A 27,252-nucleotide genomic window follows, 5' to 3' on the forward strand; every position below is an offset into this window, starting at 1 on the left:
CCGTGTATTCAAACGGTAGGCTACAACTCAAGACTGGGGTGAAAACCTCAGTGAACTCTCAACTAGGACTTAAAAAAAAAAAAAAAACCCTGTTACAGTAGTAAGGAAAGCTATTTCCCCAAGCTAAGAAATCTCACATGCGTTTTATAAGCAGATACATTCACACACGTGTATATACAGGCGCTAACTTACAATATCAAGCATACTTCTAAGTTTGGGAAATATTTTAATGGCCTTTCTTTTGCTTGCTTTCCTGAATCCAGTCTTCAAAGTAGTGTATTAAAACTAAGCCTCTGCTTCCCTCACAAATCCTCTTCAACGTTCTCTGAGCTTTCTGTACAGGAAGGGTGGATACTTTCCACCCTGTGAGAAAAGGGTGTAGCTCAGACAGTAGCCAAAGATGACATTGAACTTCTGGTCCTCTGGCCTCCACCCCCTAGTGATGGGACTGCAGGTGTGTGGCAGCAGGTCTTCTTTATGAAGTGATGAGGATCAAGCATACTAGGGATGCACTCTACCACCTGGCTGCGTCCCAGTTTCCTCTATAGAAAGAATCTGGAATAAAGGCCATAGCTTAGTTTGTTTCTAATGCTGTGATGAAACACGATTAAATCCCCAGTCAGAGTAAACAAATGCTAAACTGAAAGCTACACAAGTTTGGATCATTTAGTGTTAAAAGGTGTAATAGAGACATGCATGATGTCAACTGTTCCTAAAGTCCTGTAACTCGTCCTTCTCGGGATGGCAGCCAAGGCTTGGTGACTAAACCCATCTATTTTCAACCAGAAGCTTCTGGTTCCCAGGCTGACCACAAGAATGACAGCGCCTTCTTTCCAGCACTTGACATGATGCCTCAAGTATTCTTTGATGGAAGTGAGGACAAGGCCACCCAAAAGGACCGGAAGCTGGAACTTCTTTAAATTTAGAGCAGATTTGCAAATTGTACTACAGCTTGGTAATAAATATTGCTAACAAGTGACCGTGAGAGGTAAACTGAGTCTGAGCTTTGCTTTCTTATCAAGTAGCAAGTAGGTACCATTTTCTACCACAGACAACCCGTGTCTTAAATGACTAAACTGATTGTCAATTTGAGAAATAACTATGTCGTCCTCTTGCACTTCTGAAATACTCCCAAAGAATCACTCAAACATCACCCATTCCTCAAGGTAAGATTATTGGATTATTTGCTCTAGACAAATGAAGTTCATGTGTACAATTATAAAACAGGGCAAACTAATTCATACCACAGCGGTCTAGAAAAGGACGGCAGCTGCAGGCATTTGATGGAACTGCGGCGGGACATAGCACCATGGCATCAAAGACACTCTCTGTGGGTCTTTATGAACATTCGGTGACAGTGTAAAACTGTAACAATTTTGGAGGCAAGAGAGATGGCTCAGCAGTGAGGTGTGCTCCCTGCACTTCCAGAGGCCCCACATTTGGTTCCCAGGACCCATGTTGGGCAGCTCACAGCAGCCTGCAGCTCCAGCTTCAGGGGATCTTCAGGGCGCCCTCTCCTGGGCTCTGTGGACACTGCACCCAAATGCACATTCACACAGCCACCCTCATATACTACAAGTCTTTACAAATTTTAACAAATTTATAATCTTGTGTTCAATTACTTTAAAATACAAAATTATTAGATTATTTCCAAAATAGAGAACGTGGAAGGGATATGACCTCACATAATTCCCTTAAAAACTCCTGAGGAAATTGTTATCGGAGTCGGATATCCTTCCATCATCGTTTCCAAAAATTCTAAGCTTTGTATGGTTTATTAGGTAGTTATCGATTTAAACAATTTGCTTATAAAATATGTATGCTAAAAAACTAAAGTATTTCTATTTACTGGTTTGTTAAGTGAATTTGGAGGAACAAGTGAGAACCTTCCTATTCCACACTCTAAGGATTCAGATGTCTGTTATTTGAGGGTCATTCTAAGCTACTGTGTTCTGAATGACACAGTAACATGGGAACGTTGATGGCAAACATTCTTCTAAATACCAGCCACATTTTCACCCAAAATATATAAAGTACCTAAGAAATAACGTGTTTCTGAGGTCCTCACCAGCCCATTTTACTAGTTAAAGAGACACTGCATTCAGAAACCTACCACAGCAAAATCAAATGGAGCAACCATAAACACTCCAGGACTGCTAGTCTGGGGGTTCCCACCCTCAGCCTCCAACGAAAGCTAACTTCCCGCGACTAGAAACGGAACAAAAAGCGTCTTATACACAATCCCAAAGGGTTCTCAGATACTCTTCTATTTGCTGAGGAGAGAGGGTCGGTCACCCCAGCTGCAAGCCAGCACGGTCTACACAGCAGGCTTCAGGCCAGCCAGGGCTACAGAGTGAGATCCTGGGGGATGCTGGGAGGGGCAGGGAGGAGGAGGAAGCCTTGGCCCACTCGACGCTGGCTGTTCCCAGTTAATTGCTGATTAGTAAGCACTTTACTAACACTACTGGAGTGGCTGTCTGCAGACAAAATTAGTCTCATAAGCATCAATAAGCTTTAAAAATTTATTCTTCCCCGTTTTACAAGGTATTAAACCAAGTACTTTCTACCTCAAATTGAATAAATTCCCAAAGTTGAAACTCCTGGAAACTTGCTTTCCTTTGTTAGTATCCAGAGCTAGTTACTGAGGAACAAGCCAGTCAGTCAGAGCCCAGTACTATAGGGAATGAACATGTGAAGGCTATCTGGCGTTATGAAATACATTTTTAGCTATGTTACACACTTGGAAACAGACAGAAAGCATGATGCTGACTCCCAAACCTTCTTACTTGGAGCCGGTCTGACAGACCCCTTAGGAAGGTAATGAAATGTACTAAAAGTCCCCCTACTGGCCAGGACAGGAAGCTCTTCATCTTTTCAATGAACCCACCACATCAAAACCCATCTTATTAATCCTCAGTTGTCAGACAAGTTTGTAAACCTCGATGCTGAGCCACTGACCATGCTGAATGGACCCTTAGTCTAAGAAAAAACCTACTATACTGCCAGGGGCCAGGCTGTACCTTCCTGGAATAAGATTTAAACCCCCCATTAAATAATTCAAATAATTTTTCTAGTGTCAGTCCTGTGTGTGTGTGGTTTTTCGAGACAGGGTTTCTCTGTAGCTTTGGGGCCTGTCCTGGAACTAGCTCTGTAGACCAGGCTGGCCTCGAACTCACAGAGATCCCGAGTGCTGGGATTAAAGGTGTGTGCCACCAACACCCATCAGTCCTTTCATAATCATTCAGTTTTGCATATTTGTAGAACAAATCCCAAACATTTCGATTTAGGAAGAGGTTAACTATGAAAACGGCACTGCCAAAGAAGACAACTCCTGGCCTTTGACACAGAACGTGGGAGCGGCACACCCCTCAGATCAGAACGGGCAGGGAAGGCACAACACATCGACAGTCTCAACGTAAGGGTGTAAAACTGGTGTAAAGGGTCTGTAAGTGAAGACGGGCTGTTCTTTCTCCCATGTGCCTTGTGAACCCTGCACTACTCCAATGTACTGCCCCCTCTGGCCTACTACACATCTGAGTGAGAGCTGAAGACTTCCTGGCTATGCTGAGTTTCATTTTAAATATATTAATTAAGCCTATTCAAAAAATTAAAGACAGACAGTAACGGTTTTAAAGTTTCTCTTTGAAAAGATGATATCTTACAGTACATACAAAAATATTCTGAAAATACATACGACTTCATTTACAAAACACGGAGTCAACAGATTACAAGAATTACATGGTTGTGGACTTTTAATAAACTGAGCATGCATTCATGAAACTTAAAAAATATTAAGAAATGCACTGAAAAAAGCAGTGTAAAAAAAGACAACTCATATAGTTAAATAAAACTACAAAGGTCCTGAGCCAATTAATGGTTGGTAACAATGTCATTCAAAAATGCTTTGAGGTTTCAATAAAATCCACTGCTTATTCTGCATGCCTGACCCAAGAAGAGACTGCTGGAGGCTATGGCGAGGGATTACCATGCTGAGTTAATTTTATACTTCAAAAATACAAGTCTGCCATACTTAAATGTATCTTATCATTGATGGTGGGATGAATTCTTCCTTTGTAAAAAATACCAATCAGCTAACAAGAATGTCATGAGATAGTAAGACATGTAACAATTTCACCATTCATATACTGACTTTCAGTATCCTGGTTACAGTCTGATTTTTAATAAAGATGTATTTTGAAGACCTCCATGGGAGGCAAAATACTGAGAATTTATGGTGCCCAACTCTTGTGTAGTCACTGGACTAGTCCTCCCTGGAAACTATGCAACATCTGGACAAAAGCACAAAAAATAGTTTAAATATTTATGTGCCAATCTGAAAAAATAAATTAACAAAATAGACATCTGCACAAAGAAAGAAGCAGAAACATATCTCACATTCAATAACCTAGGGCCTCACAGAGTGGCTTCAATGCTAAAGTAAACATACAAACATTTGGAAATTACAAGACAGGGTTTTTTTTGTTTTGTTTTGTTTTAACTTTTTCAGCTCTATACAATGATTACAACATAAGACCTAAACAACAACAACAACAAAAAACCAACCAAACAAACAAAAAACCCAAACAAACAGACAAACATACACAGTTCAGGGCTTGTTTCATAAAAGTCCAAGTGGCCAAGAACTGGTTCCCATGACAGAGAAACAAACATCAAAAGTTAAGGCAGTAAAACCTCAAAATGCAAAGCCATAATACTGTAGGTGACATTTACTAGCAGGTGATCCTCAGAGGGCACGGTTCAATCAGTGAGAATGCCACAGCATCTCAAGGTCAAATGTGAGAGTTCAAAAACCACTCCAAGGTCATGAGGCTGTTGACTGGAAACGTCACGCCATCTACGCCACTGTGTGACTGCATGGTCACTAAGTGAAGAGGCACTGCTATTACCACTGCGATTACCGGTTGAGAGTCAGTCGGATGGAGTTTTTGATGACACGGATGTTGCTTGCTGGAACTGGCGATGATGAATCTGGCAGTTCTTTACTGGGTAGTCTCTGTTGAAAGGGAGACAAAAACGTGTGAATGTACACACGTGCATGTACACCCCACCTATAAGGGCTCATTCATCTAACAAATCAACCATCCAACTCTACTTGGACTTTTTCTCCACAGCCCTACACCCTGATGTTCACAGGTGCACACAATAGCTCTTTTTCCATTCATTCTAAGTACTTTTTTGCTCTCAGGTCTTTTAAAAAGTCAAAACTGAGAAGCAGAGGAGTAGAGAAACTAGAAGTGGCAGCAGTGTGAGGAGGGCTCTGGAGAAGAGGACGTTATTAACTCAGTCACCACTGAGAAATGTATAATGAACTCCACCATCCCTGACACTGAGCAACAGAAGTGCGGGGTGACTAAAGAGAAAAGCCTTATGACTGAAGTAAATATGAGCACTCTACAGGAAGATCTGGTACCGAGAGTCACCTCCCTCCGTTAGCTCTTGTACCGTGTGACTGAAACAATGTAAAGCTTGGCCACAGATGTGGTCAGTGGCAGACCACTTGTGTGGCAGGCATGAGGTTCTGAGTTCAACCCCCAGCACCAAAACTAAGCAAATGAATTAGTAAAAAGTTCAGGCATAGAAATAGAGAGTAGGACAATGAGATTTATATAGCATAACAAACTTCAGACATTATACACTTCTACTCACTTATACTTGAATGGCTTTTGTTTTTGCTTGTTTTTGACACAGGTCTCTCCATGTAGCTCTGGCTTTCCTGGTATTCAGACATTTACCTGCCTAACTCCTGAGCGCTGGGATTAAAGCATGTACCACCACCACTAGCTGTGCTTGAAATATTTTATAATATACTCCGCTATTCACTCTTTTATATTTCAATATCCACCCTAATATTTCCTATCCATTATCATATTTAGCATATATTTTTGTAAGGCAGTCTTGCAGCACGAGTTGTGTAACAGAAATTACTTTGGTTCCAAAAGTCCAGACACAGTAAAAGCTGACTAGGGAAGTAGCTCCCCCGTGGAGGGCTGGAAAGAAGCCATCTGTTTTGTACACTCAGGGCAGGGCTTCCTGGGACCTAACAAAGCTCCTTCCTAACACCTGCCCATTAGCTTTCCATGCTCACCGTATTTGATTTCTAATAACTTAAATTCTGAAAGCAGTGTATATAACAAAAGCTATCTTTGGCATTAATAAGAAACCTGTGCCATGAACCAAGTATTCAGAGAAATAAAGCAGACCGAAATTTGAGCAGGCCACCAGTCTTCCGAACTGTTTCTTCTCCTAGACTCCTGAGCAATGTCCACTCAGAGCTGTGCACTATCTGTCATCCCCAGTCCTGACCCCAACCACACTGCTGCTCTCTGAGAACAGGGACATAATCATACTGCCTTTTGGTTTTTAGGTTTTTCTTTTTCTTTGAGACATGGTTTTACTCTGTTGCTTAGGCTAGTTTTGAACTTGAAGCAATCCTCCTGTCTCAGTCTTCTAAATACTTGGATTTAGTTTTAGTTTCTTAAGTTTTTTTTTATTTGTTTTACCTATAGAACTATTACCTATAATCTATTACCTTTTTCCGTGATGTATCAATAGTTGGAATGGGCATAGATTCTCCACCAATGGTATCCTAAAAATAAAAGGATTAAAAACACAATTTTAAATTTTCTTACCATTTCCAACACTTATTCCTACTTCAAAGTAAATCATAATGAAAAACTGCTGACTCTCAAGTACTTTCTACGTGCTTTTCACAGTCTGTTGCTCTTTCAGTTCACAATCTGAGCGCAGTATTAACATAGTTACCATTCGCTTCCTTTTCCTATCCTCCGCAGCACGGGAGTCTTTAAATGCTGACTCAAGTCGAATAAACAATAAAAATGAATCGCTATTATATATCTGCAAAGACCATACAAATCAATATAAAATGGGAGACTAATTCATCGATCATCAAAAATGACAACAATTTAATGACTTCAATTAACTACAACTAAAATTATATTGAACTCAACGGCTACCCTTAATTTCGGCAGCCTAAGTAATCTTTTTGGTTTAATCAATTCAGATTCTAACAAAATATTTTGTTATCATCTGCTGAAAGCTAAGAAGATCCATATAATAGAAAAAAATTGCACAATTATATTTGTCTACTTAACTTTTGTGTAAGAAACTTAAACCAATCAAGCAAACTTTCAGATATGAGTAATTTGACTATACGATGAACAAATATTATTCCTAAAGGTTTTGAAATGTTCTTTTCAAACAGAACAACTCCCAGTGGAAAACTTACATAGTTAAGGAAAACTGTCAGTTTCTTTACTATTATTTTAACTTAAAAAAAAAAACTAATGAGTAATCACTACTAAAGTCGTAAGTTTACCTTTTCTATGTCTTTCAACCTCTTTGAAGTCCCATCTGTAGGTGGCGAATGGGATCTTTTGGGTGTAACATTCTTACTTATATTAGAGAGTCCATTTAGATGTGGTTGTCCCTGGACAGGGTTGTGAGGTGTTGTGACTCTAGGAATAACGTTACGTCCTACTACAGTAGGAATGGTACATACAGATGGGGAGGATGTAGCTTTTGCTGGAGGATCAACCTCTGAAAAGTACAAAAACAATCTTAGTACTCAAATATTTATGTAGCAGAATTGTAACAATTCAAGTTTAGATACCTACTTGCACCAATGACTGGAATAGACAGCCCTTGAGCTGGGGGGACACTGGGTAGCTTCTCTACAACTACAGTCGCAGGCTCAGTACTATTCCTAGTAAAAGAATAAAATTATCATCATTAACTGATCTCAACTACTGATTTTAAAAGCTCTGACTTTAACATTCAGTATGATTTCTTTCTAGTATTTCAACCTTACTTACTAGAAGAACAGGGAAGTCAGATAACACAAGGAAAGTCAAGAGGGAACAATCTAAGTAGAAAATGCGTGTGTTCATCTGCATTGCACCATCCCCCAGGCCCTTCTCCTGGAGTGACTCCTGGAGCACCGCACACACCGCCAAGTGTTCCTAAACTAGTAAGAATCTTTTACTAGCAGAGTAAGAGAAAATTCTTTTAGCGATGCAAACAGATCTTTTAGGAAAGGTACTGAAAGTTCTCATCATCCTCCAAAAGCAGCCTAGAAGGATGTTTGGACACACACCTCTCTGCTTCTCCCGAAGGGCTGTCTGGGTTGGAAGACTTATTTGTAGACACTGGCGAGTGAAAAGGTGTCCCACTATCAGTGTCTCTGGAGCTATCCAGACAGCTGCTATCCAGAGATGATCTTTTGGACTGAAGGCCACCTGAACTCCGGCTTACATCAGAAAGACTCTATGGAAGAGAAAGACGCTGTTAGGGTTTCAAAAGGAAAGGACAATATTCTAAAAGCACACAAAAGCAACCTCTGGTTTAAGGTGAATTTCAGACCGACTGGCTACACCATCTTTCCCAGTAGGTTTGGAGGAGGTATAGGTGTAAAGTTCAAATTTGGTTTCAAGATAAACTGTTTTTTTTTCTGTTGTTGTTGTTGTTGTTTTTGTTTTTTGAGACAGGGTTTTTTTTTTTTTTTCTATAGTTTTGGTTTTAGAGCCTGTCCTAGAACTTGCTCTTGTAGACCAGGCTGGTCTCGAACTCACAAAGACCCACCTGCCTCTGCTTCCCTAGTGCTAGGATTAAAGGTGTGTGCCATCACTGCCCGGTTAAGATCAACCTTTTCAATGGAAGCATACTAGAGAATCAGGACTACACACCCACCTTTTTCTTCTTTTGAAGAATCTCTGCAGGTAGATAATGATGAAGTTGCTTTTTCTTTACATGAGTTGCTTCGATTTTCATTCCATCCTTTAACATATTTATATTGTTTGCCTGCCTGTACACTGTAACAATGTTAATATGTTAAATGGGAAATTTCTTTCTGAACTGCAGGCTGTTTTCCTTTTCTAAATGCACAGACCGCTTATCCCCCACTAAACACACATCCTCTCAGGGAACACATATTCTAAGCCTTCCATTGTGTCACAGCACTGTGTAAGAACTGACTGCTTCTATGTGTATATCTTCTAAAAGCTTTCTTATAATTAGCCCCCATTAACAAAATAAATAGATCGCAAATTGTTTTTTTCAAATCTTGTTCTTTGTTCTTTTCAAAACATCAATCACTCCTCATAATTACTTGTCTGAGTCTAAGGTAATTCTTTTTCTTCTTCTTATATATGTATATATATGGGTATTCTGGCCTTCATATAAGTCTGTGTGGCATGTGCATGTCTGGTGCCTGCAGAGGTCAGAAGAAAGTACTGTATTCCCTGGGACTGGACTTACAGATAGTAGTTGTAAGCCTTCATGTGGGTGCTGGGGAACCAAGCCTTAGGCCCTTGGGAGAGCAGCCAGCCCTCTGAACCTCTAAGTTGTCTCTGCAGCCACCTAAGACAATAATTATATCAAATATCCAAAATGCAATTCAAGTCCTGCTTCTACCCTGAGACTGCTTTATCATCACAGCCCATATCAGATATAGAACACAGGAGATCGGAGACCATCTGCAAGTCTATCTTCAATTTATAGGCTGAAAAACTAGTTTCAGAAAGCCTGGAACACCTGGACTGCATCAGGAGATGTGTGGCTCTAGACTTCTGTTCTAGCACTTTTTCTAACTTGTGAAGACCAGCTGTATCAGCACACAAATTAAGGTATTTTGTGTCCAGCCAATTAGATGTTAAGTCCACTGAAGACAGGCAGGAAGGCTGTTTTGTGCTGCACATGCTGTGGAATGTGGCACATTATTTAATACTGTGGGACTAGAGTGTCGACGTGTGGAAAAGAATATTTTAAAAATCTAATAAATGAGCATCTCAGCTTTTTACTTCTTGAGACAACTGATCCCTAATTTGTATACATAATTTCATTTGAGATTCTTATGATTATCAGGAGTACTTGTTCAAACTGCAGAGTCTCTGGTTCCTCAGAACATGACTTTGTAATCTGAAGGTGAAGCACAGGAGTCTACATTACCATGATAAACATGAGGACTTTATAAGGAATTTAGAAAACTCCTGTGTGTCAAGAATACTAACAGCATGAATGTGCACACTACACCAGTCAACACTAGCCCAGTCTATAACGGAGAGGTGTGGCTGGGGCTAGATATGATGAACAATGTTTTTCTATTGATCTTGGAACATATTCAGTGAATCTGTAACTAATGATGATTATTTAACATGAGAAACATACAAATCAATTCATTCTTATGACTGTGATTATAATCTCTGGCTAAACACGCAGGAAAGTCACCTGTGGAGTTTAGTTTTCAAACAGAAAACACATTAAGATAAGTACCTAGGGAGTCTCACTCCCTGTCCCCTGGGCACAGTGGCTGGTTCCCAGACTAAGAAGCAACCAGCAGTGCCTTTAAAAAAAATCCTGCCAGAAATATCCTCTGCAGTTAAGTATGTCTCTTTTGTAAAGTGAATGGAAGCATTCTGTCCATTATCTGAGTGCCCTTATTATATCTTAGAAATTGTTTCATCATTCTTTTCCTTTTTCCAAACAGCAGCACCAGTTTCTACAATATGGGTTGATTTAACCAAACTGGGAATTAAGAAGTATCTCCAAATAGACCCTAAACAGATGGCACTGAGTTAGAGCCATGGCTGGGAATCACCGCCCCATGATTATGATGTCTTACCTGTATCAGTAAATGACTGTATATCATATGTCAAGTCTATGTTAACACTTTCTGCATTTTCTACTCTCCGAAAAATTATTCCGAGGAACCACATTGATACATAATTGTTGCTATAAAGAAAAACATTTTCATTAGTTTTTTTCTTTCACCCTAACAAATGCTACTGGAAAATTAAAACTTAGTTTCTATTTCTCTACCTGATTAATAGATTTCAGTGATGTAGCCAAATTCTTAAAATTATATTCAGAACACTGGTGTGTAATGTTTTAAAAGAAAATTAAATAGTCCGGAAGAACTTACTGAATATATATTTAAAAGACGTTCCAAACACTACTATGGAGTTTTTGCTGAGGTTTACTAACTATCGCAATGTGTACTTATATAATAATACATGGTCACATATATCATTCCTCCATCAATGTCTGATAAAGACAATCTTAAAACGCACGAAAACATTAAGTATGTCAAATAACATTATTTAAGACATTTATTTAAGGGCAACTTACGCTTTATGATGTTCTTTGTTTCCTGGGAATGACTGGGGATTCACATGGGCAAGAGTAATAAATTCATTACGCTCCAAGTTTCCAACAAGCACACGGATTTTAGATTCCACTAATCCAACCCTGAGGTAAACAACAAGAGTTCTATGAACTCAAATGAAATCTCACAATTATACTCAAGTAAACCAAGTACTACCTCAACTACCAAGTTTTGCATGTTCACTTAAAAATAAAGTCCAATTATAGTAGGGATTTTTATTTTCATTTTTTGGTGTGTTTTAGTAGGGATTTTTAAAAATACCAATTGGTATAGCAACAGGGCTCAACAGGTCAAAGTGTTTGCCATGCAAGCCTGACAACCCGAACTGGAGTCCTGAAAGTCAATAGTGATATCCATATACATGCTGTGGCACAAGCCACACTAATAATAATAATAATAATAATGATAAATCAAGCATATGTCAAATTATGCTTATAGAAGAATTGACCTAAATTTAATGCATTTCTGACTATAAAAATAACCTGGTTAAGTCTAGATTGTAAGGATTTGAGTATAAACTAAAACTTTTATTTAGTGTATTCTTCAATCATTTCTACTTTCATACCTTTGAGTAAACCCTAAACTACTTTAAATAATATAAACCAAGAAAAGCTAACATACGCACATAATTCTTGAAATAAGCATAATGATTTTCACAAAATACTGGATTTTGCATTTCAATAGGTCACTAAATTTAAATCAGATATTAGAAAAACATATAGGTGTCACCAGATTTTTACAATTTAATTTTCTCTTAAGATATATGACTATCTGTTATGTATTTATTAGTGACTATAAGTCAGAATAATTTCAAGGATACTTTTAAATATTTTCAAACACTTAAGAAAACTGATTATTATAACTAAGTTACTAAATGAGAAACAAATTTCTCTACTAGCACCACACAGTCCATCTTTTAGGCTTTCGAGCTAAGTAGTCTGTGCAACTATTTACTTTAACATACAGCCGAGAGCAGTAGTCAACAACACATTAATGAAGGAAGGACGGCTGTGCACCAAAAAGGTCTCCTAACAAATGGCAGACTGACTTTGCCATAAGCTATAGTTTCCAGGATTCCTTATCTAGACAAATTAAATACTGCATCAATAAAAAAATGTAATTATTAGAGAAATAAAAACCCTTAAAGTGACAAGTCAGACTGGAAGAAAATACTGGAATCACAAATTCTGCCCAGTGGACCCAGGAATGTGAATATTCTGAAGGCACAGGGGATGGATTTAGATGTCCTAGAAAGATATATGCTGCAGCTTGACCAAAACTATTGACAGAAACTAAAATTATGATACTTGTGCTACCTCCTCCCAACTTAAAAAGATACATAAAGTGTCTTCCCTTTGAGTTTTGGAGGGAACAATAATAGTAAGATGTAGCTGGGCATCAGAGCACCAGAATTCTTCTAAAGGTCACTGCATTCTGATTCTGAAAATGAGCAAGTACAATCTGCACCACAGCTGATGCTGAGTCTCCATCATGGACACCAGTCACCACTAAACATACTGACTATGGAAGCCAAGCAAGTGTAAAGCACCATGAAACTACTGATATCACCAGACAGTGCAGAAGAGAACTTGAAACGTAAGTCTTACCATTCGAGATGATTTTCTTCTGTTGATGCACTGGCAGTCAATACTATATAATGCCTATAAAGGATTTGCATCAATAATCAGGGATTAAAAAAGTCAGAACATCATTAATCTGATTTTTTTAAATCTATTTTTCTTTCTTCTTCTCAATGAACAAAACATGTACAGAGTGTCTAAAAGTTACAGTACACTTAATTTTCACAAAACAATAGACCCCACAATTAAAAACTAACTCACTTTAAAAACTGTCACAAATGCTGAACTAGCTACTACTAGAATCAGAGTGCTGTGACGACTTAGGGCTTCTATTAGCCTATTTTCTACCTTGCTTAAGAAATCTGAGTAAGGCCGGGCTGGTGGCGCACGCCTTTAATCCCAGCACTTGGGAGGCAGAGGCAGGCGGATCTCTGTGAGTTGAGACCAGCCTGGTCTACAAGAGCTAGTTCCAGGACAGGCTCCAAAGCCACAGAGAAACCCTGTCTCAAAAAAAAAAAAAAAAAAAAAAAAAAAATCTGAGTAATACCTGTCATCTGTCAATAATTAGCTTTCTACATTTAAACTCTTATTGAACATGGGTCACACATAGACTAACTCTACTTCTCATGAGGATGAGGCAGGAGAATCACTGTAAGTTCCAGGCCAACCTGGGTTACATAGTAAGTATGTTCCAGGCTAGTCTGGAATACACAGTGAGGCTCTGACTCCTGAATGAATGAATGAATGAATGTCCAACAAAATGGTTTAGTAGGTAAAGGTGCTTGTCACCTGGCCTGATGACATGAGTTCTAAGACCCATGCAGATCTAACACCTGCAAGTTGTCCTCTGCCCTCCACGTGAGCACTATGGCAGGCATACCCAGTCACGTACAACCTAGCCCCCTTTAAAACAAAAATGGTAAACAACAACAATAAAAAAAAACCCACAAAAAAAGACAAAAATTGACATTTTTACCAATGTTTAAATACCTGTATTTTTGAAAGAAATTTGGTGGCTCTAATAGTTTGGACCAGTCTGATTTCCCTTGAAGAATTTCATCCGTAACTGCAAGACCTAAACAAAAACAAAGGGTTTTTAGAAACTAAGTCTAATTTTGAAAAATGACCAGCTCTTGTATTTCATCCAAACCATCTAACCCACAAATGCTTGACTTAGAAATGTAAAGACATTATGTTGTTTCTTAGAACACAAAAGTCAAATTCCACCAAACTGGACTGGCTCAAATTTTGGCCTTAATATTATATATTTTGGAAAACATTTGAAGTTTTACTAAGAATTAAGGGTTACAGAATTCTAATTGCCAATCAATAGCTCCAGTGTAGAATAAAACTGTCAGCCAAAAGTTTGGGAACATGTAAGTGAAAAGAGAGCCAAACATTTTACCTTGTTTAAATTCTTCTACCATTACTGTTCGCGTAGATGTAGACACATTATATGTAGAATTCTGTTGTGGGTAGGCAGGGGTAATTATGGGCATAAGATGATATCTATCTGATGGATTTACCTGTAAAATCAGAAGCAGGATAATTATCTGTTCCCCTAACTGAGTAGTCATCACTTCATTTTCCCCAAAGTCTGAAGAATATGAAATATAAATTTAATATGAAAGTCCCTCAATTCTAGGAAGGTATTTCTCTACTGAACTGCATTTATTTCTGAAGATAGATATATTTGTTTGTCAAAGCTCCCCAGAAAATCTATCAAATGATGTATCATATAAGGAAGTCTTTCAGAATTATAGAAATATAATAACTACAATGGCATTATCTTCAATTATATATAGAAATGGATGCCTACTCTTACTAAATTGGAATTTCAAAATTAAAAAGGAATCTATGTGAGAATTATGAATCTGCTTTAAAATGTACTGCAAAATATTAGGATCAACATTAAATCCACAGCAGAGGGAGACAAGAGCTCTTGCTGCATAAGAAAGGTGTGTAGGAAGAAGGGATAATCTTTAGTGAGACTATGATTTAGAGTAAGGCCCTTCCTTCTCCTTAGTGAATTCTCATACCCGAGGATCCCAGACAGGCAAATTCAAGTTGCTTTCTTCTGGTTGCTTCAACAGCACAGGATTTGGCCATTCCCTAGCATAAGTAAAGTGAATTAATTCAAACAGACTCTCACTTCAGATGCTATATAAAATATTAAAAGTATTAAACTGCCTCAATCTTCACATGGCAAAGTATAAAGTACAAGAGGAAGAATCTGTTTATTTGCAGAAATGGCAACAGTCCTTCGTTAGTGAGAAGCAATTTGTACTTGAATTTGTCTCTTCTTTCTCATCTGCTTTCACAGATTTTATTCTGATGATATAACAGCAATAAGTAACATTTGTTGAAAATACTAGCACATGTATGAAGCAGTTATGATTATCATCTCCATTTTACTAGGCCAATTTACTGTACAAAACCAAAATCTATGGGGATTCTATAGTCTTAAGATCTTAAGATAAGGCTCCCATTTACAAACTCCTCAAGTCAGCTTACTGAGTTTTTTAGAAAAAGGTACAGGGGTTACGAGCACTGGCTGCTCACCCAGAGGACACAGGCTCAATTCCCAGCATCTACATGGAAGGTTCACAATTGTCTGTACTTCTGTTTCAGGGGATCTGATGCCCTCCTCTGACCTCTACAGGCACCACGCACACAAGTGGTAAACACACAAGCAGGTAAAACATAACTCATATACATAAAATAAAATCAAAAAAGAAAAAGGAAGGGAGCAAAACTCAGTGGGGTGGTACACATTTGTGAACACAATACTTAGAAAGCTGAGACAAGCGGAATGAAAGTTGTATACAAGCCTGGGTTACAGAGTAAAACCCCTTTCCAAAACACTGACGGGTAGGGAGACAAAATCATGTCACTTGTGATAACATAGGTAGTACTGGAGGTCATTAACTGAAATAGACAGGGCACTGAAAATCCTTCAGGATCTCACTCATACAAGGAATCTAAAAATGCTGATCTCACAGAAGGTGAAAGTAGAGTAGTAGTTGGCAGAGACTAGGAGAGCAGGGTAGAGAAGAGGAAGGTGTCTGTCAGTGGAGATTAGAGAAGTTTTGGTGTTCTACTGTACCATAGGGAAATTACAAGTCATATTGGTCATACTATGAATCTGGATGTCTCATTCTCTCAGATTAAATATGTTTTAAAGCTTGGTTTTTTTTTGGATTTTTGAGACAGGGTTTCTCCGTAGCTTTTGGTTCCTGTCCTGGAACTAGCTCTTGTAGACCAGGCTGGCCTCGAACTCACAGAGATCCGCCTGCCTCTGCCTCCCGAGTGCTTTAATGAAGGAAAAACAAAATATATATGCATAATATGCATAGGTTTTTTTTTTTTTGAAACAGGGTCTCTCTCCAGCCAGGACTACTAAAACAGAATATGGAGCCCACTGTCCTCAAACTTATAGCAATATTCCTGCCTAAAGTTCTCTAGGCAGGAATACATCTAAAAATCTGCTAGGATTACAGGTATGAGCCACTATGCCTGGCTACAGTTCTTTAAGTTTTTTTTTTTAACATATCTATATAAGTTAATAATTAGTTAAAGTATATGCTTACCATTTGGAAAAAACTAAAAAAAACTTGTGAACTAAAGTTGAAGCTGCTGCATTTGGATACAGTTGGCAAGTTCTCGCAACTAGCATTGCCCAGGAGACTCCACCAAGGAATCCCAGCATATTGGAGTAAATACCACGACCTATGAAAACAAGCATTTGTTAATTATTATCCAGGTCTATCATGCTTGAAATACATCAGAATAACTTCATTCATTCCTAAGACTGAATACAAACTGAAATGATAAGCAGAACATCACACTAGGCTCAGAGTCAGTTTTGGAAACTTCTAGTTTTCTATTTGTAGCTCTTCTGCTTTGTCCCCTAATGTACAATGACCTCAGTTCCCTGTTTTAGTGCCAACTGTTCTGATTGATAATGCTACTGAAACTATTCTTAAATCTCCAGCCCCCATTTTGAAATATCTGCAGTTAAAGAGAGAAGACAGTAGGTAAGAAAGAACATTTCTACATACATGGGTAGTATTTTAAAACTGAGCATAAAGCTGGCAACAAACTTCAGTTTTGGATACCTCTCCATTGTGAACAACATACCAATGACATTAGACGCACTTGTGAAATGATGATTTTTATAGAAATATATGGGAAACTATTACCATACCATTAAACCTAGTGTGCCCTTATTACACATTGTGACATTATGTTCCATATATAGAGGTAAATATCTATAAGATATCAGTTTAGACATGTTAAATATAAAAACTATGTGTGTGAAAACTGACAGAATACAGAGTTTAGTTTATAAAGAGACAAAATGTTCATGTTGTGGTTTTAATACAAATTACCTGATCCGATTATTCAAGGCTACAGGCAAATACCACTTGCTTTAGGCCCACAATATATAAACCAAAAGACTGATTCACTTAAACTATACACTTTAGTACATTTTGGTGTACTTGTAGCTGTGCAACCACCACAATCACTCCTAGAACACGCTCTTCAGCTCCAAAAGAAACGACAGCTATACTCCCCCTTAGTCTGGATCTGAAGACCTATGCAACCACTCATCTACCTTCTGTCTTTTATAGCTCTGCCCTAATTATGGACATTTTAATTCATATAAATCATAGCATACATGTTGTCTTTTGGATAACTTCTGGCACACTCAACAAAGAAGTGTCAACAACCATTTGATAGGCCAGCCTTTAGGTGGGTGGAGTAAACAGAACAGAATGCTAGGAGGAAGAGGAAGTGAGCTCAGATGCCATGCTCCCCTCTCCCGGGCAGATGCGATGAAGCTACGACCCAGGATGGAAGTAGGCTAGAATCTTCCCGGTAAGCGCACCTTGGGGTGCTACACACATTATTAGAAATGGGCTAGTCCAGGTGCAAGAGTTAGCAGAGAAGAGGCTAGATATAATGGTTCAAGCAGTGTTTAAAAGAATACAATTTGTCTGTTGTTATTTCAGGGTATAAGCTAGCCAGGTGACCGGGAGCTGGGTGCTACAGGAACGCAGCCCGCAGCTCCTTCAACAATATGCAACTGTGCTTACTCTGGCTTTAGGAATAACAATACTATATATGAACAAGATTTTTATATGAACATTATTTTACCTTCTGTTGAGAATTAAAGTCAATGAAATAAAACAAATTTAAAAATCCCTTAGCTGGCCATTTCAAGTGTTTAGCAGTCACAGAGTTAACTGGATCCGTCAATGCATATGAATGTTCCACAGTCAAACGCTTTATGGAGAGCTCTGTAGACTAAGTGAAACCTCATGCCTGAAGTGCAACACTGCCTCAGTGCAGTCAGGCACCAAACGATGTCGTTTAAGAGTACCACGTACATGATGGCGGGCTTTAAGATTATAATGGGGATGAAAAAAATGTGTAGACAAAGAGGTAAGAAAAGAGCAAACGCCAGAAAAAAAATAACCATCAAAAAATTCAGTGACGTTGGCTGGAAATGAGGCTGGCTTCTAACTCCTACGCCCCAGTGAGCAATCTCAGCATTCCACTGGGAAGAGTGGTAGGAGCCACCATTCTTGCCTACAACCTGAGCCTACTCAACCCTAGAATGATTTGCATGTGCCACCATGTCCAATCTGAGTTTATATCATTACACAGGAATTAAAAAGCTTTTAAAAATTAAGTTTACAACAAAAAATTACAATAAGCTGAGCCTAATTAATTATTGAAGAAAAAAACTTTTATAAATCAGTGAGACTAAAGTATACAGTGTTCATAAGTCTACAGTAGTGGACATTAATGCCCTGGGCATTTACACTCACTATGCATTCAGACTCACTCAAACCACCTTTGGGTTTAGCAATTTCCATCTATCATGTGTCTCACACAGATCATTTTTATATGTGTGACTTTGCTTACGTATCTTCTACATGAAAGTACTTAGTGTCTTACAAAGGCCTACACTATTCATACAGTTAAAAGGTTATGCAGGTTTTAGGAGCAATAGCTTTCTAAAGACCAAGTTTACAGCGGGCTATACCAAAAAGGTTTATGTGAGCATGTGAGCACATTCGATTTCAGTTGCATGGCCACAAAATTATTTAATAATTCATTCTTTAGACTATTATCATCATTCTTTTTCTTTTAAAAATTGTGTGTGTGTATAGTATGCATGAACATGTGTGTACAGGTACATGCACACGCAGGTCAAAGGAAGCATGCGGGTATCCTGCTTTACCTCCCTGCCTGATTTCTTGCCCTACGGTGCTGAGTTTGTGGTTACTGACACACACAGTCATGCCTCGCCATTTGCATGTGTGTTAGAGATTCAAACTCAGCTCATGCAGCAAGTGCTCCTACCTACTGAGCCATTTCCTCAGTCATCATATATCACCATTCTAAAGCAGGGTCTGAATACATGAGAACGAGGGACAGGGCCTTTTATGAGTCACACACACACACACCTGCACATGAGAGGACAGAGAGTCACACATACACACCAGTACACCTGAAAGCAGCTTTTCCAGGTTTATTGGCCATCAACCCTCAATAGCATCAGGAAAGTCAGAGTCTTCATATGTGCTTCAATTACTGGCAACAGAAAATTAGAATTTTAGAACAGACACATAAAAGATTTGGGATACTTACGTTTTGCCCATAATTTGACTGCTCTTAGGGTGAGTCTAAAGGTTTCTTTATTTGGCACTAAGTGCAAAATTTCATCAGTAACTCTACACCCTGAAAAAGACAAAATATTGATTTTTCACTAAGGAACAAAACCTTGTCAATTCAAACTGTCTCCTAACCTTCAAACTCTCAAATGCTAAAATATGAATGATAAGTCATGCTGCATAAAATTTTAAAACACACATGAAAAGGTCCTTTACTTTTGAGAAACTTAAAGTACATGGGTAATGAAATCCAGTACTGAAGTAGAGATGGGTCTGAGTTCCTTTTCAGTTTCTTCTTCTTCTGACTTAATCACAATGCCTCCAATTTATAAAACTGCTATTGTTTCAATACAATCCTTTCCACAGAGAAGTGTAATTTACTAGTACATTCAGGAAAACAAAATAAAGTGGACGCAGTGGTGCTCACCTTTAATCCCAGCACTCAGGAGGCAGAGGCAGGCGGATCTCTAAATTCCAGGCCAGCCTGGTCTACAAGACTGAGTTCCAGGACAGCCAGGGATACCCAGAGAACACTGTCTTAAATATCAAAAACAAACAAAATACCAAAAAATGTAAAACAAGAGACTAAATCAGTGGCTCTCAAACCTGAATAATCTGTGAGGTCAAATCAATTTTTATAAGACAACTACACTTTTCATTACCATCTTCACAGTGTTAACTTTGCATTGATGAGGTACTGGCAATAATGGCTAAAACTACCTTACAGGTCAATCATGGCAGTGGCAACCAAGTATACAGGTATAAAATGTGTCTTCACTACTATCACAGTTGAGAAAAACAATCAAAAGGAAAGAGGTGTGTCATCATTTTTGTTGTATTTTAAAGGAATATCCAGTTTCTTGAAATTATAACTGGCAGATCAACAAGGTTACATACTGGGTATTCCGTAGATAATCTATCAAAACTTAGGTAAGTTCCTTGCCTCAAGGAAAACAATGACATTATTTATTATGGATTAAGAGAATTTAAGCTTTCAAGTTATATAGTTATAAATGACTTGTATCTGCTATTGAGAACCTGACAGCTTCTAATACTTTAAAGACTCTTATGACAGAATTGGTGCTAATATTAATTAATCACTACAATTTAAAATCCACTTCATAGTAAAATCTGTACTAACATTTGAAAGATAAAAATAAGTTTGAAAACTAATATTTTCCAAATAGAGTACAATAGTTAAAAACAAACAAACAAAAACAAAAAACAGGCAAAAGCAAAAAGGCATAAAGCAGATCACTGGATATTAGTGTGACAAGGTATTAAGGTAACCAGAAAACAAAATCTATTTTAAATATAGGACCACATTAGGCCCCCTGAATACAGGTGAGAATGGTGTGGATTGGGCAGTGTGTGGGGCCACTGGCAGTGGGACCAGGATCTAATTCTAATGCATGAACTGACTTTGTGGAGACCATTCCCTGTGGAGAGATACCTTGCTCAGCCTAGGCACCCGGGTAAATCAGGGATGGCTTAGTCCTGACTCAATGAGGTGTTGGGACAGACTTAGCTGACTTCCCAGGGGAGGCCTTACCCTCCCCTAGGCAGTGGATGGAGGGATGAGGTGGGAAGAATGGGAAGAGAGGAGGGAAGGGCAACTGGGATTGGTATGTAAAAAAAAAAAAATTATAAAAAATGTACTACTCATTTATATTTTTTCCAGTGAATTATAAATATTTTAAACAATTGTTTTTAATCATAATATGGTAAATACTGACATATAACGCGGTGAACAAATGTATTTTGGGATTCTCAATAAATGTTAAAGGTTTATGGGGCTCCTAAAAACTAAAATAGTTAAGTTTATGAACCACAGTTCTAAACTTAATCTTTCAACTAAATGATACCTTTTAGGATGTTTAAAAGTGATAATCTATTTTTAGAAAGAAAACTATGACTAAATCTTCTGGATTTGGGACAGGGCAATGCAAGGTCTCTCACACACTAAGCTTGTGCTGTAAAACTGAGCTGTATTCCAACTATTCTAGATTGTTTGAGGCTTAAAATAGTGCAATAATAATTCTGCAAAAAGGCTCTATTTACTTCATTGTTTTCAAGCAGGCATCTAAGATTTCTTTAGAAACTCACCATTTAAGCTGCGGATACACCGTATATCAAGGCTTCTTAGGCGAGAGTCATCTCTTAGATCTAAATTATCTGATATGGTTTGTATTGCCAGTCTTGCAAAGACTAGATCAATCTTTGGAAAGACGTAAAAAAAGAAAGAAGATAAATATTACTTTTCATTCTCCTCAGCCCCAACTCAAAACGTAAAAAGTACCAATTATTAATCTGAGACATTCTAATGAAACATCAAAAGGTCTATGAAGGTGACTGGATGTGGAACAATTACTGTAAGTCTACATGTTTACATTTACCCCCCTCTTGAACTTCAACTAAAGTATTAGGAAAATTTGATTTGGTTTTGGTTTAGTTTGTTTTTATCTTATGGCATAAACTACTAGGAAAAACAAAACATAAGAAACAGCAGCAAAAGGCACAGAAACTGGAAAGCAGGTAGACAGAAGGCAACAGACCCAGTAGACCAAAGAAAACAGATTTAAACATTTTATTCGGGAAATAAGGACAGGTAGCTACAAATAAATATATAAATAAATTTTAAAGAACATTTAGAAAATATAAAAAGTATTTTTAGAAATCATTACCAAGCTTGAAAGACAAGATAACACCAAAAGGCAGAATAAAAAATATGAAGATGTGGTTAATAAGTGAGAAAGAAGGATTTTCTGTGTGTGCGCACTTTTATTTATTTATAATTTATAGAAAGCTGTTCTGGAGACTCAACAGACAAACATTAAGATTCCATGAAAAAAGACACATGTGTGCAAACAAAAGCAGGAAATTCAAAAGAACTCAATAAAAGTTCCAAGAACTGAGTCTACAAACTAGAAGAGGACTACTGCATGCCAAGCCCATCAATTAAAAACACACACCAAAGCATTTATCATCATAAATTCTACAAGTATGCAGACAAAAGAAAAACAACTAAACAAGATATAAAACTGGTCACACATATAAAGAAGAAAGACTAAAAATGGTTTATTTTTCAACAGCACAGAAGATACAAAACAATGAAGGCCTTAAAGTATGTAAAAAATAATTTCCTACCTAGAATGGCGCACTCAGCAAAATTATGAATTCAGTGATTTTTAAGCATGCAAGATAAAAAGAAAACAAATTCTTTTTCAGAAATCCAATGGATGAGCTCCAGTAAAATGGTACCATGTATCTAGAAAGAAGAACATTCTAGAGTAGGAATAGAAACTTTCAGGAAGATGGTAGAGAGAACAAGATACCAGCTGTGCCAAAATGGGCAACAGGCAGCTGAGACGAGAACAGGTGAGAAGATTCAGTGGACATTTCTCAAGATGCTGACGACCAGAAAAGACTGGCTTCAATTAGACATAGGTATAACAACCAAACTAACAGAACTAAATAATCACTAACTCCTGAGGAAAAAATGTGCCAAGGCAAAGGAATGGTAATTCAGTACACTCAGTACTGAGCTTTGAAAACTGTTTTAAGATAATGTAAACAGAACACTTTTCCAAATGAAATTATAACAGAGAAATTATTCTAGATGACTATGGGATGTGGAAGGTTGTATACAAAAAGCATGAGGGGAGAGATGGAAACTGGTTCACTGTCCATGGTGAGTGGCCAAGAGAAGTGGGAAAGGAGGTGAAAAAACTACTATTTAATTCTTTAAACTATGTGCTGAGTGCCAGGACAGCTGGTACACACCTGTAATCTTAATTCCTAGGAAGACAACTAAAGTTACATAGTGAGATTACTTCAAAACCCAAGCCCCAAACCAAATCCAAACAAAAATGTGCCAATGCTAAGTCTGATTTTAAAACAAAATTATAGGTTAAATATTTTGATTTTAAAATAAAAAATATTAAATACTTACTTCAATACCATCAAATTCAAATTTTATAACAGGCACAAAGGCATCCTCTACAGCCTATAAAAGAAAAAGACAAAAATATCACATAGGTTAGCCCTTTATCCTTCCTGTCAATATCCTATTTTTTCTTCTAATTTGTATTTTATTCAGTAAAAACAAGTAAAACACATTTTTGGTCTAATATGCAGGTTAAGGCCTTCTATTTTATAACGTGTGTAATTCAGGTCACAGGGATCATCTCTTCAGCTGTTATTTGATTTATCCTGTTGAGAATGTCTGTCAGAAACTGGAAGGCAGAACTGCTGTCATCTGGGCACTATTTGTGGAATCTAAATTGAAAATGACTATTACAAAAAGTGTTAAGTGTAAACTGTATGGTAAGCCACTGCAGTACTCAGGAGAGAGAAGCAGGGGGCTCAAAAATTCAAGGTCACTGATGGCTACACAATGAGTTTGAGCAGGAGTTATGACGTGAGAGACTAAAAAAATTACAAAAAGCATTAGTGTTATTTTTTTTTAATATTCAGAGCTCTAATATAATCTATCACAAAAAAATGCTAGGGGCTGGCTTAGTTCAGTACTTGACCTGAGAACACAGGGCCTGAGTTCAATCCACAGAGCCCAATATGGAGCACAGTGGTGCACTGAGGAACCAGGGGGATCCCGAGGGCTCACTGACAATAAGTTTACCCTAACTGGTGATTGAGGCCAATGAAGACTGTGTCTGACAGGAGGTAGACAACGTTTTTGAGGACACTCAACCTTGTCCTGTGGCCTCCAAAAGCAACACACCAAGTGCATGATCACCCCGCACACTTGCAAATACATACATATAAATTATACTGCAGAGCTGCAGCCAGGGTTCTACAGATTGCTAGTATGGAAAGGTGACTTGCTAAATGAAGGCTAGACATACAGAGTCATTAATGGAATCTTACAGAGACTATCCTCCACAATTTGATATACACCAGCCATTTATCAGACATTATAGTAAGTGGTTTGAGTCTACTCTCATATTAATCCTCAAAAATATCTCATAAAAGTTATTACCAAATCTCCTATTTTCGAGATGAAAAACCCGAGGCTCAGACGGAGAGCTAAGAGCTACAGGTGTAGAGTCTAGATATAAAGCAGTCTACAGAACTATAAACCCATGTTCTTCATTTCCATGTATGTTAACAAGATATAACAACTTAAGAGGTATGTCAATAATCCTAAGCCCTTGCTGTCACAACTGTTTCTAACTTCAAAATAGTAAATGGCAAAGGATACTTACTCTTAAGTTTCTAATGCCATCTTGATGTTTCAATTTTTCAAAAAAAGATTGAAAAAAATCTGATCTCTCCACATGTCTTGGGGCTACACAAAGTGCATCAATATCAGCTCCTACAGAAATAAAGTGATTTCTTAAGAAGGATATCCAATATTTTCATTAAAGTTTACATAAATACAGAACTAAGTATGGAAGTTGAGCAATGTTTATTAACAGTAGTATGGGATCTATGTTCCTTTCTCACTAACTGTAAATAACTAACACAGTTTACTAAAAATTATTAGAACATAAATAAAGAGCAGTTACCTTTGGTATGTACTCCAAGCCTATAAGATCCAAATGTGAAAATTTTACCACCAACAGTAGCCACAACAGAAGGGGGGAGATTCTAAAAGAAAAGGCATTCAATCACTTAAATTATTTTCCACCTTAATGTTTACAATCTTTTACTGAACAACTGATATGCTGTACATTTGTCAATCTTGGTTAAAAGACTGTATAAAATTACTTTAAGGCCCCTTCAAGCAACTCAACTATCAAAATTTTGGTCAAACTCATGTTCCTTTTTCGTTTCTGTTAAAAGTATGTTTAATTGTTTGATATTAGCATTTCAGCCTTCTTCAAGAATGAGGTCATTCTTGATGGGAGTCAATAAATTTATTAATGACTTACATTAATAAAAATAATAATTATGCCAGGACATTTAAAATTTTATTTTACTTTTCTATGTTAAAAAAAAAAAAAAAGGATGATCCTTGCTGGGTATGCTGGTGCACACCTTTCATCTCAGAATTGAGTTTCTGGCCAGTCTGGTCTATAGAGTTTAATGACAGTCAGGATGACATAGACAGTGCCTCAAAAGAAGAAAAAGGATGATCCTTGCATTTTTATGAGAAAGTGATATGATGAATTACAGGATAAAATATTTTTTAAATTTATTTATTTCTTTATTAATTAATTAAAGATTTCTGTCTCTTCCCCACCACCGCCTCCCCNCCCCTCCCCCAATCAAGTCCCCCTCCCTCGTCAGCCCAAAGAGCAATCAGGGTTCCCTGCCCTGTGGGAAGTCCAAGGACCACCCACCTCCATCCAGGTCTAGTAAGGTGAGCATCCAAACTGCCTAGGCTCCCACAAAACTTAACCAAAACTATTTTATCTATGTTTTAGACTAGAGTATCTCAACAATATTCAAATGATCTTTGACTTAGCTCAAATCCTTTAGTTATTTCCCAAGTTAGAATATACATAAAAAGTATAGCTACTCTACCTATTGGATAGATGTTAAAATTAACTTTTTGTTTATTCATGACCAGCATAATCATCTCTAGAACCTAACTTATCCAATGACCCTGAGGCATCAGAAACGAGCCAGATGACCTTTTCCAACAAAAGTAAATAACAGAGATTAGATTAAATTTAATGACTAAAGTATCCAGTCTTTAGAAGCTCATTGCCTTATTCTAAGTTAGAAGAAACAATCCTACAAGTTTATCCAAAGTATAAGATAAATGAGAATGCTAACAGAAAATTTCTAACTCGATGTAGCTCATAGGGCAGAAATAGACTTTATAGTAGATACACTAAAAAACATTCACATGAAACTGGGTACTGTCAAGGGAAAGAGGTGAGAATACTATATGAACAAACAGAAACACTTACATTTCAAGAGTTGGGGCCATTTGGTGAATGGGCAAATGGTTTACTCTAAGTAGTGTTCCTGGCAACATTGGGAAATAGTGAGGATCTTAGGGAGGCTGGGCTGACTGGGAAGTAGGAAGTTCTTAGGTCATGGGAAGTGCGTTCTCAAAGGGGATTAGATAGGATGCCACTGATTGTTTCCTGGATAGAGTTGTAACACTTGCTCTGAAATTCACTCCACTCCTGTTATCACCATCTGCTGCCCCCGCCTCCCACCACCACCACCACTAGCTCAAAACTTTAGAGTTGTTTGAACTTGAATCTGAACCTCCAAACTGTATGCTAGCTTAACCTTTTCTTCCTAAATAGTCTATCTCAGGAACTAGGTATAGTGCTAAGAAGCTGACTAGAAAAACTTTTACCACCTAGTTGAACATGGCCTATTTTATCCTAGTACAGCCAGTAAAATACTCATGATAATGCATGCAACAATAAAGAAAACTCATAGCCAGGCAGTGGTGGTGCACAACTTTAATCCAGCACTCAGGACACAGAAGCAGGTGGATCTCTGTGAGTTCAAGGCCAGCCTGGCCTCCAGAGCAAGTTCCAGGACAGCCAAGGCTACACAGAGAAACCCTGTCTCTGGGGGGCAGTTGAGGGGGAGGGAAATGGAGGTGGTGGCGGGGAGGAGACAGAAATCTTTAATAAATAAATAAATAAATTACTACTGAACACAATGCAGAATCTAAAGCACTTCAGATAATTTGACTCTTACACACCATTGCTAGGATGAATGCCTACAATATGAAACAACAAATTCTATGCAGTTTTAATCTTACCTTACTTTCACTGATGTCAGAAATCCATTCTTTCACTAAATTGTTCAATTTACCAAGAACAACCAGCCTATAATAAAAGATGAGAAC

General features: G+C 37.8%; 1 protein-coding gene across 2 annotated transcripts in view; it reads right to left on the reverse strand.

Annotated features, from left to right (window-relative positions):
* Positions 1–3,621: 3,621 nt before the first annotated feature.
* Papolg (poly(A) polymerase gamma) overlaps positions 3,622–27,252 on the reverse strand; it is a 28,802-nt gene continuing 5,171 nt past the window's right edge. Inside the window, exons 3-22 of one of the 2 annotated variants that reach the window (XM_050140810.1) lie at positions 27,166–27,232; positions 24,995–25,076; positions 24,692–24,801; positions 23,419–23,472; positions 21,573–21,684; positions 19,444–19,533; positions 16,371–16,509; positions 14,820–14,892; positions 14,186–14,306; positions 13,771–13,855; positions 12,808–12,861; positions 11,164–11,283; positions 10,658–10,767; positions 8,728–8,849; positions 8,135–8,304; positions 7,656–7,744; positions 7,358–7,578; positions 6,784–6,876; positions 6,551–6,607; positions 3,622–5,014 (exon numbers count right to left, since the gene is read on the reverse strand). In XM_050140810.1, coding sequence (XP_049996767.1) covers positions 4,916–5,014; positions 6,551–6,607; positions 6,784–6,876; positions 7,358–7,578; positions 7,656–7,744; positions 8,135–8,304; positions 8,728–8,849; positions 10,658–10,767; positions 11,164–11,283; positions 12,808–12,861; positions 13,771–13,855; positions 14,186–14,306; positions 14,820–14,892; positions 16,371–16,509; positions 19,444–19,533; positions 21,573–21,684; positions 23,419–23,472; positions 24,692–24,801; positions 24,995–25,076; positions 27,166–27,232 — 2,068 coding nt within the window. In that variant the 3' untranslated portion in view covers positions 3,622–4,915. The remainder of the gene's footprint in view (positions 5,015–6,550; positions 6,608–6,783; positions 6,877–7,357; positions 7,579–7,655; positions 7,745–8,134; positions 8,305–8,727; positions 8,850–10,657; positions 10,768–11,163; positions 11,284–12,807; positions 12,862–13,770; positions 13,856–14,185; positions 14,307–14,819; positions 14,893–16,370; positions 16,510–19,443; positions 19,534–21,572; positions 21,685–23,418; positions 23,473–24,691; positions 24,802–24,994; positions 25,077–27,165; positions 27,233–27,252) is intronic. The other variant, XM_050140809.1, reaches the window with a different exon arrangement.

Source organism: Alexandromys fortis, unplaced genomic scaffold, assembly GCF_014885135.2.
Source record: "Alexandromys fortis isolate MF-2015 unplaced genomic scaffold, M_Fortis_MF-2015_v1.1 scaffold_7, whole genome shotgun sequence".
Classification (NCBI taxonomy): Eukaryota; Metazoa; Chordata; class Mammalia; order Rodentia; family Cricetidae; genus Alexandromys; species Alexandromys fortis.